Source organism: Leopardus geoffroyi, chromosome C3 (genome assembly GCF_018350155.1).
Source record: "Leopardus geoffroyi isolate Oge1 chromosome C3, O.geoffroyi_Oge1_pat1.0, whole genome shotgun sequence".
NCBI classification, from domain to species: Eukaryota; Metazoa; Chordata; class Mammalia; order Carnivora; family Felidae; genus Leopardus; species Leopardus geoffroyi.
The window spans coordinates 25930665-25950589 of NC_059338.1; the positions used below are offsets into that span (position 1 = coordinate 25930665).

General features: G+C 56.4%; 1 protein-coding gene across 6 annotated transcripts in view; it reads right to left on the bottom strand.

The window, feature by feature from the left end:
- Positions 1–643: 643 nt before the first annotated feature.
- Positions 644–19925, bottom strand: part of TMCC2 (transmembrane and coiled-coil domain family 2) — a 41809-nt gene continuing 22527 nt past the window's right edge. For 3 of the 6 annotated variants that reach the window (XM_045456282.1, XM_045456283.1, XM_045456284.1), the window contains 3 exons: positions 4149–5089; positions 2784–2919; positions 644–2232 (listed from right to left, as the gene is read on the bottom strand). In XM_045456282.1, coding sequence (XP_045312238.1) covers positions 1921–2232; positions 2784–2919; positions 4149–5089 — 1389 coding nt within the window. In that variant the 3' untranslated portion in view covers positions 644–1920. Of the gene's footprint in view, positions 2233–2783; positions 2920–4148; positions 5090–6052; positions 7506–14697; positions 15018–15669; positions 16346–19925 lie in introns of those variants that run through there. The other 3 variants (XM_045456287.1, XM_045456285.1, XM_045456286.1) reach the window with 3 other exon arrangements.

Below are 19925 nucleotides of genomic sequence, written 5' to 3' on the forward strand. Positions count from 1 at the left end.
ACACCCCCTGCACCCAGCCTCCTCCTCTCACTAGGAAGATTCAGGTGGTACTCACCGCCCCCCCCCAAGGTCTTACAGGGTTCCTGCTGGGAATCCAGGGCCTTCTGTGAGTGCCCTTAACTGCCAGGGTTGGGAGCTGCAGCCACAGGGGCAGAGGCTGAGGCCTGGCCTCCACGCTCAAGGCTTCTGGTGAGCAGGTGATCTGTGCTCTGGCTGCACAGCATGATCAGGCCCCGGTAAGTCCAGCAGATGCCTCTCTTTGGGACTGAACCCCGAGGAAAGGGTGAGTAAGGACTCTGCTGCCCTCTCGTGGCCACACCAGGCCTGGCTGCTGCTGTCTGGGTTTGGGGCTGTTTGTCTTCTTCAAGCCCCAGAAAGCAATCTCCCAATCCCCTCCCCCTAGAAAGTGCTCTGGGCAGCCAGAGGGGTGGTATCACCTCACTTCCCTATCACGGAGGCCAGAGCTTTGGCTGCGCAAAGTAGGACGGGAAGGGTGCACGATGGCTTATTCAGGGATGGATCCTGAAGGAAGAAGGGCTCAGGCCAACAGGGGAGGCCCAGAGTGTTACCCAGCATGCCTGGGTGTGGGGAGAGACCCGGTGGTTTCCACGGGGATGGCCTCATCAACTAACACTAGACAGGATGCTTTGAAAATTGAGAGGATATTTATTTTTCAGGAAGGTCCACCACAGCTGACAGGCACTACCCTCCTCCGCTCGAAGGGATTTCTCTTTTGTTTTGCGAGAAATGCCCTCTCTTCTTGGAAGTGCCCGTGGGAAGGCTGGGATGTGAAGAGAAACCATACACAACACTCCAGAGCCTTAAAAAAATAAAGCAACAAACAACCTCCTCCACACAAATACACACATACAAAATAAACAGATGTATAAAAGAGAGGCTATGCTCCTCCCGTCCTGGCTGAGGGGTGCTTTGGGAGAGTGGGGCTGGGTGGCTTCGCCCCCCTTCCCCTAGCCAGGATTATCCAGAGGCGAAATGGTATGGAAGTGCCCAACAGCCAAGAAGAAGGCCCTGGCTTCCGAGAGAGGACAGGGGCAGGGCCTCTCCCTCTCCCTGGAGCTCAGGGGGGACAAGGTACAAAGGAACAAATAAATAAATAAATAAATAAATAGAACCCAACATGCTCCCAGAGGCCTAAGGGCTTAGGCTGAGGCTCGGGGGGCCCCTGGGGCCTGTTTCCCTGAAAAGAGCAGATCCAGTGACAGGCAGAAAGAACAACAGGGAAAACACAAGTCCAAAAGCTGTACTCCACCTGGCCTCCAGAGCCTGCGTTCTTCATATCCCGGGAAGGGCCCAGCCCAGAAGTGAGCCTCAAACCAGCTCTGGAGGAGCCAGGGGTGGACCGAGCCTGCCCTCTGGCCCGGCAGGTGCCCAGAGGCTGGGGGGACCTGCCCTCTCTCCCTGGCATTCTCTGAGGCCAGCAGAGCCCCACCCCCCGCTTGCTGTCTGGCCTTCACCCCCGACCATCTCCGCAGGAGGGAACTGTGGATGTCTCCAGGTTGGGCTCTTCCCTGGAGGGATGGGGCGTGGCCCTCTCCTGCTCCTCTTCTTGACCCTCCTGACTTGCTGCATCCTGAGTCCGCTGGGAGAAGTCCTTGTGTGACTGTAAATAATCAGAACGGTCCATCCCGGTGTCCTCCTCTGCTCCATTTGGCCACGGATGTCCTCACTGTGCCCGGCCAGGGCTGCGCTCGAGGCTCCCTTCAGGCCAACAGGGAGAAGGCGTCAGACAGAAGCAAGAACAGAGAAGGGGGCAGGAGCTGCTGGAATGGACAGTTTGGGCAGGAGGCCAAACCAGACACACGAACAAGTTCAAGGGACTCGGGAGTCCCCGGGTCCCTCCTGGAGAAGCGTGGCCATCTTGGGGCCGGGGGGAGCACGGGGCAGGGGTGGGCTGGCCGCTCAGCTGGGCAGCAGCACGTGCTCCAGGAGGTAGGTGAGGGAGTCCCAGTGCTTCCAGAGGAGGAAGAGGACGAGGACCAGGAGGGCGGTGCTGGTGATGCGCAGGCGTGTCTTCATGAGGGGCGTGATGAAGCTGGCGATGGTGGACACGAACACCAGCAGCACGGCCATGAGCGCCAGGATCACGTTGATGAACTTGCCCAGCAGAGCCCGCGCGTTGGCGTTCTCCACGCCCTCCAGCTGCACGACCTGCTGCTGCTGCTGCTGCAACTCCAGCTTGGTGACGCGGGTCAGGCAGGACTCCACGGCCTCCTGCGGGGGGAAGGGGCGCGTGGGAGCTCAGGGTGGGCTGAACCCTACCCGCCCCTCAGAGAAGGTGCCCGTGCACAGGGCGCCCCCTGCAAAGGCCAGGCAGGGGCGGGGGGGGGGGGGGTGGTCCAGGCTGATCGGCTGCAGCTGGGGGCAGTGCTTTACGACGTTTTAGGGAGGATGGTAGAAGACGGATGTGGTTGATTCGTGTGTGTGCGGGGAGTGGAGAGGGGACACACAGCTGGCCCAATCCCCTGGAGCTTCCTCTCCAGGCAGCCTGGAGCCCGCAGCTCCCGATTATTCATTGGCAAGGCTGCCATCACAGAGCTGGGGGCATGGGCGGCCCTCGCCCGTCGGCTCGCACAAATCCAGCCTCGGGCCTGCCCAGCTCCTATCTCCGCCCCACACTGCCCTCTCCAGCCACGCGCCCATCTGCGCCGCCAGTGGACCCGCCTGTGCCCATCACCCCCCACTTGGTAAAGCCCTCACCCTCCGGCCGCCGACAGCTCTCTCAGCACGTCTGGGGCCTCCCCGGGGCCAGTCTCTGGTCGTACCTGGATGTCCCGAGCCCTTTCGTAGGACTGGTAGGCCACCTTCTCCTCCATGCTGGCCAGCTCCTGCTTCAGGTTGGTCATTTCATTCTGGTGAAGCTCGGTCAGGTCATTGAGCTGTTCTTCCAGCCGCTCGTACCTGGCAGAGGGAGAAGGGGTGACTTCAGTCCTGGCCCCCTGTCCTCCCTTCTCTCCCCAGGATCAATTTCGTTCCTCAAAACACGCAACGCGTTCAGTCCCCTTCCAATTTTAACAGCAATGACAACGAAAGCTACTCTTTATACGGTGCTGCTTCCAAGTAGGCATTGTGCCCAGGCTTTACCCACGTTATCTCCCAGGATCCTCACCCCCCTCAACCCCACGAGACAAGCACTAGCATCATCCTATTTCACAGATGAGAAGCCTAGGACAGAGAGAGGTTAAGGAACCTGCCTAAGGTCCCACAGCTCATGAACGGAGGACTCAGGGATTAAACGCCTTCGGCACGAGCCTGTAAGCCCTGGACTGAGATGCTCTCCTGGTCACCAGGGACACGGCGACACAGCGACACGATCCCTGCTCTGCAGGCACAAAGTATCAAAAGGTGACTCTCATGTGGGGGTAGTTAGTTTTCAGGCAGGGACCCCCCCCCTCAATTTTCTAACCCTTCTTCATATATATGAAGAAAAAGGAAAAGAGCTAATTAAGGAAAAGCTCGCCGAGAATCCCAGGGAGCAAGTGACAACCAAATGACACAGGAGGGGCACTGAGCAAGAGGGCGCGGAGCAGGTGGGGTGGGGAGGGGCCGGAGACTCCAGCCTCTGCCAAATGTTTAACCTGATGGTGCCAGAGGTTTACATAGTTTGACTTTAGAGGTTTGGACTCGTCGAACCTTCATGAACCCTAGGAGTAGGGATCTGTGTTATTGCCGCGCCACAGACCCGGAGAGCAGCTGTGGGGAGCACGAAGTACTTTGTTCAAGGTAAACAGGAAAGAGCAGAGCTGGGCTTTGAACCCAGGGAACCTGGCTCGAGAGTCGGTGCCGTCAGTCCTTCCGGAGGAGAGGCCATGTAGCTGGCCGTGTCCCTGCCTCAGTTTCCCCCTTCTGTACACGGACCACATAACCATCAAGCAGGGATGTTCAGAGCTCCTGAGACAGGCAGAGCCTTCTCTCCATCGGCAGGTCAGGCCCCCTAACCCTATCTCCCAGCCGCTCTGACTCGTCTGGAAGAAGGCCTCCCGGGGCCTCTTCTGGCTCCTTCCGGCAGCCTCGGACCCTTCTATGTGCACCTCCACCTGCCTCCGCCAGCCGGAGTCTGAAAGCCGTTGCCCAGCCGCTCCGGCTGAGGCCCGGCCGGGCAGCGGCAGTGCGGGAGGGGTGGCGCCTACCTGTAGCGCTCCTCCTGCAGACACTGGGTCATGTAGGTGTAGTCCCTCTGCAACTGAGCCTTCAGGTCCTCCATCGAGTCCTCCAGGTGGGACTGTCCCTCCTTAATCTCCCGCAGCTCCTCCAGCAGAGCGTCCAGGCTTCCGGGGGCCCCGTACAGTGTGTTCGACTTGGGGCTCCCTAGCGCCCCCACCGGCCCAGCCCCGGAGTTGCTGCCCGCCCCGGCCGAGCTGGCGCTGGCACTGGAGCACTCGTCATCGCTGCCGTACTTGGGGCTGGACACGAGGGTGGCGCTGCCGCTCAGCGCCCGGGCCGCCTCCTCGGGGGGCCCGTCCTCCAGAGGGTCCTTCAGGTGGGCGATGTTGTCGGCGCTGCCAAACTTGTTGCGGATGAGGCTGGCGAACTCCCGGGGCTTGGACACCACCGCGGTGTGGGTGGCCTGCGAGAGGCCCGAGAGGCTGCCCTTGACGCCCTCGACCACGCCGCCCCCGAAGCCACTGATGCCCGCGCGCACGTTGGCGCCCACGTCCTTCAGGCCCTGCTGCATGTCCCGCAGCACGTCCTTGGGCTGCCGCGAGGGCCCGTTCAGCTCTATCTCCTTCAGGCGCCGGCGGTAGTGCTCCAGCTTCTTGTGCAGCTGGGCGATGGTCTGGGCCGACTTCTGGTTCTTCTTCTCGAACACCTGCTTGATGCGCGACACCTGCTGCTTGTCCGCATTGTTGGCCAGCTTCAGGTACTCGGCCACGTTGTCGTCCCGCGCCTCCTGCTCGATCTTGATCTGCTCGGTGATCTTCAGGATCTTCTGGTGCAGGTGGTCGATGGCAGCCTTGGTCCGCTGGGGGTCGGGGGCCCCGTCCGGCACATCCAGGCTGACGGGACCGTCTGCATCACCGTGGCCGGGGCCGCCGGGGAGGCTCAGGGCCACAAGGTCTCCCTTGTCAACCTGGGGAAGGAGGCAAGAAAAGCAAGCGTCGGTAAATCGTGACACTGTGGGAGGATACCCTCCTACGTCCGTGGACACCTCTGGCCTTGGTTTCTCTGCCTGGGAGATGGATGCAGGAGGAATAGAAAGCTTCAGGGCAAGAGCCCCCAATAACCACAACCGTAGCAGTATTCCTTTACGGTGGCCATTTGGTGTTAAAATATTTTACTTCTGGGGCGTCTGGGTGGCTCAGTCTGTTAAGCGTCCGACTTCAGCTCGGGTCATGATCTCACAGTTCGTGAGTTCAAGCCCTGCATCGGGCTCTGTGCTGACAGCTCGGAGCCTGGAGCCTGCTTCGGGTTCTGTGTCTCCCTCTCTCTCTGCCCCTCCCCTGCTCGTGCTCTGTCTCTCTGTCTCTCAGAAATAAATAAACATTGAAAAAAAAAAAAAAGATTTTATTTCTAAGTAATGTCTATACCCAACGTGGGCCTCGAACTCCCAGCTCCGAGATCAAGAGTTACACCCTCCACTGACCGAGCCAGCCAAGTGCCCCTACCCATGGCCAGTTTTGAAGGGCTGTCCCAGCTGCGATCCACTTAATCCTCCTAACATCCCTAAAATGCAGTCTAGGCAGATCTGGCCCTCCTTTGGCCCAGAGAGTTCAAGCAAGTTGCTCAGGGACACACAGCCACGAAAACACAGAACTTCCAGCCCAGAGGTCTTCTTGCTCCATCACACGGACCAAGTGTGCCTGAGGAGAGTCACAAGACTGACTTCTCAGAGACAAGACAAGCTGTCCCTCTGGACTCCACCTCCCCCAAAGGCTCCTGCCTCAAACAGGCCTCTCTCCCAGAGCTGGCCAACGCCTACACTTTGGCCCTACGCAGGCACAGGAAGCCTCCCCACCCGTCCCACCCCGGCTTTCCTAACGCAGTTCAGCAGGTCCCCTGCCTCTGGGGATACCCCTTCCAGCCCCTCCATCACCTTCCAGCTCTCCTGAGTCGTCAGCAACCTCTTCCGCTTCATGACGGCGGGAGCACCCGGCCCTGCCCGCTCTCCCAGACGCTCTCCCAGACGCGGGAGAGGAGCACAGCCCCACCCACCGTGCTGGCCAGGTCCTGAGGAATCAAGTCCCAGGAGCAACCCCTGGGGGCCAAGGGCAGCAGAGACCAGTCTGGGGGCCTGAAGGTAACAGGGCCTGGCTCAGGAGGGGGCAAATGTGCAGGACGGAGCAGACGGTCCCTTTCCAAGCAGCAGGCAGGCTTCCCAAGCGCATGAGGGTGGCACAAAGGAGAAGAGAAGCCGAGAAAGGTTGGGGGGTCGGGGTGAAAGGAAGGGAAGGTCCCAGGAGATAGGAAAGATGAGAAACCGCGGGGTCAGAAGAAAGCAGGCAGGCCTGGAGTCCTGCTCTCCCAGGGCCGCCCCCCCCCCCCCGCACCCCAGCTGCTGGAGGACCTCTCTGTCCACAGCTGAGTCCCCTGTGTCTTATCACCATGCAAGAACGGAAGCAGCAGGAAATGGCTCAACCCCATGTATTTTTACACACAGCACACCCCAGGACGGCCGGGTCAGATCCTTTGCTCTTCATGTGTGTGGGGCGGGATGAGGTACAGGTGGGGGAAGGGGTTATAAGCGCAAAGCAAGTGGCCCGCTTACCCACACCAGAACTGGAAGCAGCCTGTGCCAATTACAGGCAGAAGTCACTGGACCCGGTTTCTGCCAAGGTGCAAAGTTATTGCAAAATACTAGTGAAAACAACAGTCCTGCCAAAATCAAGAGCCGGGGAGGGGACGGGGGCGGGTGGCTCCTCTGTGGGCTTCCTCTGGGGCCTTTCCAGGTCACAGTTCTGCTGGGGATGCTGGGGACAATGCCGATCGATCCCTTCTCCAATCTCTCCTAAAGTCAGGACTTGCCCCTTACATTGGCTTTGGGTCTCCCTTTGTGTCCCCTGGCCCTCCCTCCAGGGGCACATGTCTTCAGAACCCTGCCTCTGAATTTCTGAACTTGCGTACCAGAAGAGCCAATTCCACAGCCTCCCTTAAATGATCTGTCCCTAGGTCTGTCATGCCAGTGCGACTTAAAACCCCGTCCTGCAGTTAAACCCCTTCCTCCTGTGCTATGTCCTGCAGCGATGAAACCTGTCTCTCCCTGACCCTCAGTATCCCCACCTGAGAAGGGGGATAATGCTATCTACTCTCGGGTCTCTGTGAGGGTTACACAAAATGATGCCTAGCAAGCACTTAGCCCAGTGTGGGGCATACAGAAGGCACTCATAAATGCTGTCTGGATCCAAGCAGCACAATTCAGGGGGGCAGGGGAATGCAGTTTCATTAAGAAATTACACCAACCATGGGGCGCCTGGGTGGCGCAGTCGGTTAAGCGTCCGACTTCAGCCAGGTCACGATCTCGCGGTCCGTGAGTTCGAGCCCCGCGTCGGGCTCTGGGCTGATGGCTCAGAGCCTGGAGCCTGTTTCCGATTCTGTGTCTCCCTCTCTCTCTGCCCCTCCCCCGTTCATGCTCTGTCTCTCTCTGTACCAAAAATAAATAAACGTTGAAAAAAAAAAAAAAAAAAAAAGAAATTACACCAACCATGGGGCGCCTGGGTGGCGCAGTCAGTTAAGCGTCCGACTTCAGCCAGGTCACGATCTCGCGGTCCGTGAGTTCGAGCCCCGCATCGGGCTCTGGGCTGATGGCTCAGAGCCTGGAGCCTGTTTCCGATTCTGTGTCTCCCTCTCTCTCTGCCCCTCCCCCGTTCATGCTCTGTCTCTCTCTGTCCCAAAAATAAATAAACGTTGAAAAAAAAAATTAAAAAAAAAAAAAAAGAAATTACACCAACCAGGGCCACCTGGGTGGTACAGACAGTTAAGCCTCCGACTTTGGCTCGGGTCATGATCTCACAGTTTGGGAGTTCGAGCCCCATGTCGGGTCTGTGCTGACAGCTCGGAGCCCGGAGTCTGCTTCGGATTTTGTGTCTCCCTCTTTCTCTGACCATCCCCAGCTCACGCTCTGTCTCTTGGTCTCTCTCAAAAGTAAATAAACATTAAAACAAAACAAAACAAACAGTGTAGACCTAGGGTCCAAGATTGAAAATTCATTCATAAAAAAAAAAAGAGATTATCCCTACCAGTGCACTCAATATTGATACTATAGCATAAATATTGAACTACAAAAAATTAAATTCTCTAGGAACACGATTTTTAAGATTAAGCAATCTGGTCCTCTTCTGAGGCTGCTGTGCTTCCAAAGAGGCTCAATTCTCTTTCTCCCTCTTTGGGGGAGAAAAAACATCCAGAAGGTGAGTTTTGGGTCTGAAACATGGCTTGATGCTCGGCCCTCGGCGGTGCTCGGCTGTCTCTATAATGAGCAGAGAACCTGCCAGAAGGACTAGGAGGGGTATGCAAGCAGCTAATGAGACAGGGATGCCATGAAAAGTAGAAGTGCTTTGGGACCCCGAGGGACTATAAAATAGCAACTCTCCCCCTACCTTGGCTTTACTCCGGCAGCTTAGTGTCTCTCCTCCCTTGATTTAGAGTCTGTCTAGCTTACAGATGGAAAAGCCGAGTGGAAGCTGGCTGCGAAATCCCCGGGAACGAGAGAACAGACATTCCTGGGAAAACAAGCTGGGGCCTAACGGTGGGCTGGAGTGGCCTGGGGCTGGGCTCCCGGCCCCCTCACCTGCCCCTCTTTCCTGCCCTGGGGCCCAGACTCGAGCCCGGGGGTCCCTCAGCAGGACACCAGCTCCTTGCTGCCCCTCCACTGGCATCTGCCACACCTGGACCCCGCTGGGCGCCTCCAGTCACAGAACACCCCCACCCTGTCCTCCTCCCCCACGGAGGAAGGCGGGGGGTTCTTCATGCCTCCCACCCCAGGACACCCCCCCTCTCCCCATAGCACCAGTGGCCCTTCAGGACTGAACCACGACAGAGTGGCTAAAGGAAAGAAAGCCAAGGAGGTGGCAGGCAGCAGGCAGAGGCACCAAGAAGGAGAATACTTTAACAAAGGAAGGAGACTTCAAGCATAAGATGACAAAACTATGAAGGACGGAAAAAGCAGAAGAGGGGAAAGAGATCTGGAAAAAAAAAAAAAAAAAGCACACACACACAATAACAAACAAAAAAACCACAAGGAAAAGCAATGAGCCTGTGGCATTATTTACGATAGCCAAGATGTGGAAGCTGGCCCAATGTCCGTCCATAGACGAACGGACACAGAAGAGGCAGAGGACGTGCATAGGGGAATAGTACTCAGCCATAAAAAAGAGTGAAATCTTGCCATTTGCAACTACGGGGATGGAACTAGAGAGTATAAAGCCAAGTGAAACAAGTCAGAGAAAGATAAACACCGCATGATTTCACTCATACGTGAAATTGAAGAAACAAAACAAACAAAGCAAAAAAGAGACAAAAAACACCGACTCCTAAATACAAAGAACAAACGGGTGGTTGTCAGAGGGGAGGTGGGGGATGGGTGGAACAGGTGAAGGGGATTAAGGGGACACTTATCGTGGGGCGCCTGGGTGGCTCGGTCAGGTAAGAGCCCGACTCTGGATTTCGGCTCAGGTCATGATCTCGCAGTTCATGGGATCGAGCCCGATGTGCTGACAGCACGGAGCCTGCTTGGGATTCTCTCTCTCCCTCTGCCCCTCCCCTCCTCGCATACGTTTTCTCTCCCTCTCTAAAAATAAACAAACTTTAAAAAAAGAGTATGCTTATGATGAGCACTGTATCATGCATAGAATTGTTGAATCATTACCCCGTACACCCTGAAACTAACATAACACTATGTGTTAATTATACTTCTATTAAAAATAAAAAGAATAGCACGGAGACAGGACAGAGAGCCCATGCAAGGCAATGGAAAGAGCACCAAATTTGGAGTCAGACACCAATTTAGAACCCTAGCTCTGTCCTTCACTGGCCACGTGCCCTTGGGTATGTCATTACTTTACTCTATTTTCTCACCCGGAAACGGGAGGGGATTCGACCTACCCCCAAAGGGTTGTCGGGAGAATGAAATGAAACACTAAGTGAAGGCAACAATCGGTATAATCTCAGGGCATACAGCAGGTGCTCAAAAACAAAATTAAGTGACACTTCATATTCACTAGTGTGGCTGTAATTTTTAAAAGGAAAATAACGGGGGCGCCTGGGTGGCTCAGTCGGTTAAGCGTCCGACTTCGGCTCAGGTCATGATCTCACAGCTCGTGAGTTCGAGCCCCGCGTCTGGCTCTGTCCTGACAGCTCGGAGCCTGCAGCCTGCTTCCGATTCTGTGTCTTCCTCTCTGCCCCTCCTCCACTCATGCTCTGTCTCAAAAATAAAAAAAAAAACATTTAAAAAAAATTATAAAAGGAAAATAACAAGTGTTGGCAAGGATGTAGAAAAACTACCACAGGTATTCATACCGTGCTGGTGGGAATGTAAAGGGGAAGTCCCTGCGGAAAACAGTTTGGGGGGGTCCCTTAGTTTGGGGGATTTGCCGTAGAATTGCCACATGATCTCGCAATTCCACTCCTGGGTATATAGCCAAAGGAATTAAAAACGGGTATTCAGGGGCGCCTGGGTGGCGCAGTCGGTTAAGCGTCCGACTTCAGCCAGGTCACTATCTCGCGGTCCGGGAGTTCGAGCCCCGCATCAGGCTCTGGGCTGATGGCTCAGAGCCTGGAGCCTGTTTCCGATTCTGTGTCTCCCTCTCTCTCTGCCCCTCCCCCATTCATGCTCTGTCTCTCTCTGTCCCAAAATAAATAAACGTTGGGGAAAAAAAAAAAAAAACGGGTATTCAGGCACCTGGGTGGCTCAGTCGGTTAAGTGTCCGACTTTGGCTCAAGTCATATCTCACAGTTCATGGGTTCGGGCCCTGCATCGGGCTCTGTGCTGACATCTCAGAGCCTGGAGCCTGCTTCGGATTCTGTGTCTCCCTCTCTCTCTGCCCCTCCCCCACTCACGTTCTGTCTCCCTCTCAAAAACAAACATTTAAAGAAAAAAATTTTGTGAATGGGTATTCAAACAAGTAAGTGTACACATGTATTCATAACAGTACTTGTCACAATAGCCAAAGGGTGGACACAACTCATTTGTCCATCAACCAAAGAATGGGTAAACGAAGTTGGTACATCCATACAGTGGAACATCATTGGGCCATAAAAGGAATGAAGTCCCACCGATACACACGACAACGTGGATGAACTTTGAGAACATCACGCAAAGCAAAAGAAGCCAGATGCAAAAGGTCACGTGCTGAAGGATTCCTTTTATATGAAACGTCCAGAAAGGTTAAAGCCATAGAGACAGAAGGCAGATTAGTGGTGGCCAGGGGCCGGGGGGCAGGGGAGGAGTGGGGAGCGGGGAGTGGCTGCTTAATGGGTCTGGGTTTCTTTTGGGGGTGATGGCAATCTTCTGGAGCCAGACAGAGTGGTGATTACAAAAAGCTGGATGTAGAAGGCCAGGGGTCCTCCCACCTGTTGGTTCCGGCCACCGCTCCAACCAATGTCCTATTACAGGGTTGGTCTGTGGGAGGGTCTCCTGGTCCTTCAAATCACTGTCTCATTTTCAACCGAGCCAGAGCTCTTTCTAACTCACTCCCAATCCCGTGTCCTGAGGCCGGGTACAGATCCCTCAACCCCTGGTCAGTGGTGGGTGAAAACTCCCTGGGTCTCCCAGCTGGAGCACGGCAGCGAGTGGGCAACAGAGGCACCATTGCTCCTCTCTCCAAATTGTCACAGAGTTTCACTTGGCCCAGGCCACTCAGCCCTCTGTCCGTGCCCAGCAGCCAGCACCACACCTGGAACTGCGGCCCCAGCATCATGGCCTTCCCACTCCACTCTCCTAGGTACCTGACCCCAAGACTGATCCCCGTGCGTGGGCCAGGCAAATTCTTACAAGGAGAATGGTGGAGGGAGGGCCATGCTTCCTTCCATGATGCCCTTCCATGCCGGGCAACCAGGGAGGCCATGTCATGCTCTCCGCTCATGGTACCTACCAGCCGGGGCTGAGGTCACAGACCTTGTTCTAAACAGTGACTGAGGTCCAAGAAGTCCTGGTGAATGTTCTGGAAGAGCCAGAGATGGGACGTTGTCTTAAGTGTCCAGGGTCCAACCTTCCCACTTCCCCTCCCTGCTTCCTGCACCCAGAAGCACCCCCTCCACGTGGGCTCGCAGAGCCGTGGACTCCCTTCCCTGTCCCCATCCGGCAATTCCGCACGAAGCCGGATTAGGCATGCTGCCAGATTACAGGAGCCCTGGCTCCTGGGGGCCTCCCAGGGCTCCCACCTCCTCCCAGGCCTGAGCTCATGGCCTCTGTTAACCCGGGGCCCTGCCATGGGGGCAATGGCTCCCCATCTTGCACACCAGCCCAGCCGCCCAGATCCCTGAGGCCGGGAGCACACAGTATACTCTGTAGGGACAGAAAGCATCCAGGCTTTCGTGAAGCTCTGTGCAGGGAGGAAAAGGTACTAGCTGCTGTGAAATGTGGAGTGTGGTGCTATTTCTCGGCAATGGAATAAATTCCACCTGTGCTCCCAGGTTCCCACAAGACTGCAGAGGGCTCCCAGCCTGACGCCCCTCCCCAGGGGACAAGCAGCCCCTTCCTGAACTTACAAAGTACTCCTGTTAGGGTCCCCAGGGCAGGCTGACACAGAAGATGAGGACTTCCTGTCCTAGGTCTCTGCTCAGGAAAGCCAACACGAAGGTCGCTCTTAGACAGACAGATACACACACACACACACACACACACACACACACACACACACACACGGAGAGGGGAGGGAAGGAAACAAAGAGTTTTGGAGCTTCTTTGCTTCCCTTTGGGAGAGCAGGGCAGTCCCTGTCATCCTGGGAGAGGTGGCCTTCGGGCTCCCTCCCAGGGCGGGGAACAAGAGGGTCTGGGGTCTGGCCAAGCAGGTTGAGATCCACATGGGATGTTGCTCTTGAGCAGGGCCTGGGCTTCCAGCGGCTAAGAGCCCAGAAGGCCAAGCGTGATGGAGGCTGTTGAGCCCGCGTGACTCAGCAGAGGTGCTTCTATCTGCTGACTTCTGGCCCCGTGACTCTGATTTGAGCACCCCTCTTGGGATAGAGAGCACTCAGATTCACTTTTTCTAATCATCCCCAGAGGGAAAGGCCAGGGCCAGGATGGAAAGGAACATTCATGGCCAGCTAAAATCCTTCTGCCTAAAGAGGCCGTTTGACCTTGCGGGGAAGCTGGGAGGAAGGGACCTGAAGTCTCCCACACCAACTAGATATTTCAGCCAGAGCCAGAAAAATGACCCGAAGCCCCGGTCCTGGAGGCAGGGGCTGCCCCCATTCTTCTAGATCAGCAGGCGCAGCCTGCCGGGCTGCTGGCTCTTTCTCTTCCTGGTGAGGAGGTGGGGGCAATTTGCGGTTTCTTGCTCGGTCCCAGCTCTGGACACCCCATCACAGCTGACCCATGCCACCTCCCACCCCCACGTGGGAAAGGCGCAAGGGAGGGGAGAAGGGGAAGGTACCAGCCCACCCAGCGGTTCCTCCGGTGCCAGGGAGCCTAAGCGGCTTTTCTCCGGAGGGCAGGGAGGCAAATGCTTAGTCACTTAATGGAGTACACGTGGGGCAGTATGTATACCCGGGTCTGTTCATGGGGGGTCCAGTGGGGTGAAAAACTCCTGCAGCAAGGCCCCAGCCCCTACAAGGGGGATTCGAGAGGTAGGAGCCCGAGGGCCCTGGCTCCTCCCTGCAGCACCCCATCCCTTGTGGCAAGGCATAGGCCCTCAGCGGCTTTACAGAGAGTCCCATGCTGCCACCTGGGATTTCAGAGTGCAGGGCACAGACACCTGAGGAATGCACTCGCTCGCCCTTTCAGACAGCACCTGCGATCTCCAGGCAGATGGGCACTGGGTGGAGGCTTCCATCAGCCTTCCATGCAGCCAGCAGGCACCCACCCCTGCCCAGACTCGGGCCTCAGGGCTACCCTCTCCTCTCTCTCCCCCAGCCCTCGGCTTCCCGTCCCTGCTGACAGGCCCACCCATAGGTTCTGGCCCAGTCTACACCTTCCTCTCAGCTACCACATTCCCTGCCCTGCTCAGAACGATGCCCTTTTCCACACGAATGTCCTGCACACTCTGCCTCCTCACCCCCACAGGCTCCTGCCTCGGGGCCTCCTCCGTTCTCCACCCTGCAAACTCTCCAAAAGCTCCAGGCGCCCAAGCACTTGGTTCCTTCTGGACTCCCCACCGTCCACCTGGGGTCAGTGCTCACGGGACCCTCACACCCCGCTCTCCCTGTCCAAGTCTTTCTGTAGACAGAAGCGACCACATCCAGGCACACCCCGTCCACTTAATTGCACACCAGCTCCTCTGGCCCCAAGAAGAGTGACGTACGGCCTACTGGTTTCTAGAGGCTTCTGAGCCAGGGTTCACCTGTGCTTCTGCATAAGACTCCTGCCCCCACCCCCACCCCAGGAGCCCTCCCGGCACTCCTCAGCCTACACCTGAAGGCCTGGTGTTCGCCCCCTCCACCCTCCCACAGAGAGTTCTCTGTAATGGAGAGGGGGCTACACCTTGAGAGACCAGACGGTGAGCACAGGCCACCTGGCAAGCAGCACAAATGGCTTTCTCCCATCCCCGCCCGGTAACCTTCTCCCCTTCCACCCACCAGGGGCCTCACCTGTGCGGGTCCCGTTTCCCGAAGCCGTGCCGGTGACGGGGTGCCAGAGGCTTTGAGGCTCCAGCTCTCCAGGGGCTGGGCCAGGCCCCCGGGGTCGCAGTCCCTGGGCAGCACGGGGCTTGCCAAGGGAAGCCGGGGTCTGCGAGCAGGTGTGCCCAAGCTCCCAGGCTCTGCAGCTGCCATCTCCAGCCTGAGGCCCAGCCTGGGGATTAGGGACGGATTGCTCTGGGAGATTTCCCCTGCCCTGGGGCTCACAGGCTTCTCCTTCCCATCTGGGAGGAGACACGCAGGATCACTGAGTGGGGAGACCCAGCTCTAAAGAGGTGCCCCCGCCGCCACCACTCTGCCCATCCCCAAGCCCAGCTGTCGCCACCATGAGTTCAGTGTGCATGAGGACACCCAGGTGTGACAGGCAGCACCTCCAGCCCCCGTGGGGGGTGCAGCACATGGAGACATGCGTACCTGCGTCACTCATCCACCTAGTGCAAGCCCAGAAATGCCTCCCACCATCAGAAGCCCCCCTGACAAACAGAGGCACAGTCCACTGGCTCCCTTCTTCACCTCCTAAAGGAAGTAGGGCTCCTGGCCAGGATGAAAAGGAGGTCTCTGGAGCCTGGAGGGGACTTCTTGTTGGACCCTAACACAGCCAGCTCAGCCTGGAGTACCCTACCTCTCTCCCTTCTGCCCCGCTAAAGCCTCCATCACTCCCAAGCCATGCTCCCTAGCCAAGAACTCCCTGGAGGGATCAGAATTCAGCCAGCATCACCTGGGGGACCCCCGCAGCTCTGAGATATTCTTCCAGAAATCCACTCTCTGCTCAGACACCACTACAGCTCCTTCTCCACTGGCTTCTGCTGCCTATTCTCCGCTCTCCTCCATGCCCCATTCCCCCCCCCCCCCCGCCCCCCACTGCCTCCCTCCAGCATGGCCCAGGCATAAACACCCGGGATCAAACACAGATGGCAAACTCACAGCAGTCCTTTCCTCCTTGGACTTCATCTGGACAGTTCCAGCAGGAAATCCTGTGAGTGGCCAGCAGAGGGGGCCAGAGGGCCACAATTGAGGCGAGCAAGCTCTGAGCAGGGGTACAGGAGGGCCAGCAGAGTTGAGGGCCCAGCTCAGTCTCTCAGGGAGGCTTCTGAGGCAGAATCACCAAAGACACGGCTCCTGCACCTACGTGAGCCAGGCGAAGGACTCGGGTTTTAAATACTCAGGGTCCACACGTGGTAGGGTGGTCCCAAGAAGGTGCGAAGAGATAAGAAGGTCCCAGCCGTATCTGTGGGGCCCAATGCCAGGGCGTGCAGCCAAAACCGAGAGTAGGAGTCCCCACACCCTGGGCTTGGGGAAACCTTACAAACATTAATGGTGGCCGATGACTTGGGGTTTGTGAGGACAGGAACCTAGCAAAAGCACATCAACAGGTCCCGATTTCTGGGGGCCAGCTCAGCCATGTGCAGCCCGGGACATGAGGGTCAGAGACTACTTCCAGCACCTCCCAACATTTGTTCCTCTCGCACAGTGGTTATGTGCAAACAGGTCTTCGGTCTTACTTCCCCGAGGAAGGCAGGAATCACATCTTAAACACGTCCGAGCCCTTCGCTGGGCCTAGCGTGAGAATGACCCTCCCTGGGCTTTCAGAATGATTGAATGACCTATCTCACGGGGCTGTAACAGACAGTCTGTCTATTGCAGCTTTGTCCTAGGCATCCAAACCACAGCCTGGTCTTCTCATACTAAGACACCCCTCCTCTTCCAGAACTAATGCCAAGCCTGTAAAATAATATCTAGGACAAAGTATATCGGGACCAAAATTTTTAAAAGCGTGTTTTTGCACTCATTCTTAACGCAGCCTAGATGATAACATTTTGGTTACTTTATTTTTTTTTTTTAATTTTTTTTTTTAACGTTTATTTATTTTTGAGACAGAGAGAGACAGAGCATGAACGGGGGAGGGGCAGAGAGAGAGAAGGAGACACAGAATCGGAAGAGGCTCCAGGCTCTGAGCCATCAGCCCAGAGCCCGATGCGGGGCTCAAACTCACGGACCGCAAGATCGTGACCTGAGCTGAAGTCCGACGCTTAACCGACTGAGCCACCCAGGCGCCCCCATTTTGGTTACTTTAAAATGATCGTCCAAAGACTTTTTTTTTTTCCTTTTTAATGTTTTTCAATGTTTATTTTTGAGAGAGGGAGAGAGAGAGAGACAGAGTGTGAGCTGGGGAGGGGCAGAGAGAGGGAGACACAGAATCCGAAGCAGGCTCTAGGGTCTGAGTTGTCAGCACAGAGTTTGACGTGGGGGCTCCAACCCACAGACCATGAGATCATGACCTGAGCCGAAGTCGGATGCTTCACTAACTGAGCCACCCAGGCGCCCCAGACTTTACCTTTTTCTAAATCCACGGCAGCTCTTACTGATTTTTTCCTCCCGTATTTCTCATTGTAAAAGTTTTTGGGTTTTTAGAAATATTTTTCTAATGTTGATTTATTTTTGAGAGAGAGCAAGAGTGGGGGAGGGGCAGAGGGAGAGGGAGCGAGAGTCCCAAGCAGGCTCTGGATTGTCAGCACGCAGCCTGTCGCAGGGCTCCAACTCATGAACTGTGAGATCATGGCTTGAGCCAAAAGCAAGAGTCAGATGCTTAACCGACTGAGCTATCCAGGCATCCCTAAAGATTTTATTTATTTATTTTTTTCAACGTTTATTTTTGGGACAGAGAGAGACAGAGCATGAACGGGGGAGGGGCAGAGAGAGAGGGAGACACAGAATCGGAAACAGGCTCCAGGCTCCGAGCCGTCAGCCCAGAGCCCGACGCGGGGCTCGAACTCACGGACCGCGAGATCGTGACCTGGCTGAAGTCGGACGCTTAACCGACTGCGCCACCCAGGCGCCCCGCTAAAGATTTTATTTTTAAATAATCTCTACACCCAGCGTGAGACTTGAACTCACCACCCCAAAATCAAGAGCCATACGCTCTACTGACTGGGACAGCCAGGTGTCCCTGCAAGTGTTTTGAACTACTTAAGAAATTTTACTTGGAACACATCCACAACAAATCAAACAAGCCCTAAGTATATACACATATTCTTAAAGTTTTCTTTTTCGAGAGAGGGTAAGTGGGGCAGGGGCAGAGAGTGAGGACAGAGGATCCGAAGCGGACCCTGCGCTGACAGGCTGACAGTAGACAGCCCGCTGTGGGGCTCGAATTCACGAACCGTGAGATCATGACCTGGGCTGGAGTTAGAGCCTCAACCGACGGAGCCACGCAGCTGCCCCTCCCCAAAAGGCGGTCATTTTAAAGCCCTTATTTTTTTAAAACGTGTCAAGTCAAATTCAGCATAACGTGTAGAAGCACTTCAAGAAATGTTGGTGGAATAAATGAAACAAACAGACCTCTCTCCCCCGCCTCCCCCCTTTCTAGGCTCCACCAAGCTAAGCTGTGCAACCTTTCCTCTCAAGCAGAACAGAAGGTGGCAGTGAGCAGGAGACCAGAGGTGGGGAGAGCCCTGGGGCTCTCTCCTGAGCTCTTTCCCTCCCTGGACTTCCCGATGATGAAGGCTCAGGAGCACCAGAAAGAGGTTCCTGCAAGAGCACACTGCACCACCAAGATAACCTTGAGGAGAGCCCCCAGGACACAGGCAGCCAGGGGTCTCCCCGATGGGAGGGTTCGGCTCCTCTCCTCCAGGGACAACCACCCATCAGCACAATAACTAAACAGCAGGAAAAAGAGGGGAGGAGCTAGGGGTGAACCGGTAGTCTGCTAAGAGAAAAGGAACAAACAGGAACCAGGGGGAGGTGTGCCAGGCAGGCCAGGGGGGAGAGAGATCCCTTTCCCTCCAGAGTCTGCTCTTGTCTTTACGTGCATGAAATGTTCCCAGACCTGCCAAGGCCACGGAGCTTCCTGTCCTGCGGGTGGGAAGCAGGGAGCCCAAGGCGCCGTGACTTGGGATGGGGAAATGTTATGTGAGCCCTGGATTTGGGTCTCAGTTCCACAGTTGCTCTGGGACCTCAAGCTCCCACACGCCCTGAGGCTCAGTGTCCCCAAGTGCAATGGGAGGGGGGAATGGAGGGCGGCGGGAGGGGGGTGGGGGGTGGGGCTGAAAAGCCCTGGCTGAAGGGGGATGTATCACAGGAAGACTCACCTAAGCCAGGCTCTGTGGGTGAGGGCTACCTCTCTCAGTGGCACGGCAGAGGGCCTGCGGTCAGCGGCCTGCCACAGACCTGCACCCTGCCACTCGCTGGCCTCGGCAGGCCCTGCGTGTGCTCCGTCACAGCTGCAGGAGGAGGCACCAGGGCCTACAAAGCAGCAGCCTGGAGGAAGAGGCCTTAAGGAATCAGACCCACGGCATCAGGAGGTAGGAGGGGAAGGTGAGAGACTCTCCGTAGCCGAGCCTCAGTTTTCCTGGCTGCAAAATGGCACGCATGCTCATGAACTCCCAGGGCTGCGGTGAAGATAAACTGGGAACATGCCTGACACACTGTCGGTTTTACTGAACAAGACGACCAGCACCGAGGCCCCCTCGCCACACGTGTATGTGCACGTACACGCACACACACACCACACGCTACTTGGGAGACTTTGCCTGGGACAGAGAAAGCCACAAAAGTGGCTGCCGAGAGAGTGGCAGGTGGATGCGGAAGGGCTACAGTGAGCAGTAAGGCTGGGGGCTTAGACAGCACACGAGCCCCAAGGCAACCTCCTTCTGCGAAGAAGAGGGTGCCCCTGAGAGGATGCCATCGCGTGTACCTGCTGTTAAGTCCTGGCCGTCCCGCTCCCCTGCCATCACCCCCTCTGGCCTGACGGAGACGCAGGCCCCATGTCAGCCAAGGTGGGGCGGCCCCCGTGGCTCGGGCCCACGAGCGCGGGCAGCTGGGCTGGGCCAGGGGTCTGTGGTCGCACTGCCCCCACCCTCCCGGTTAGCCTGAGCCCAGGGGTGACGGATGGAAGAGGACGCTGGAGGGAAGCCCGGATAGTCGCTGGGCTCCGCTCAGTTCAGTCTCCTCTTCCTCTTCTTTGAAGTTTCAGGCCAGGCCCCTTCTTCCCCTAATACCGTCAGTTTCACATTTTCTCTTCATCTTCTCCTCTGGTTATCGTTCTTCAGCTCCTCCCTTTTTTTTTTTTTTTTTTTTTTTTTAACGTTTATTTATTTTTGGGACAGAGAGAGACAGAGCATGAACGGGGGAGGGGCAGAGAGAGAGGGAGACACAGAATCGGAAACAGGCTCCAGGCTCTG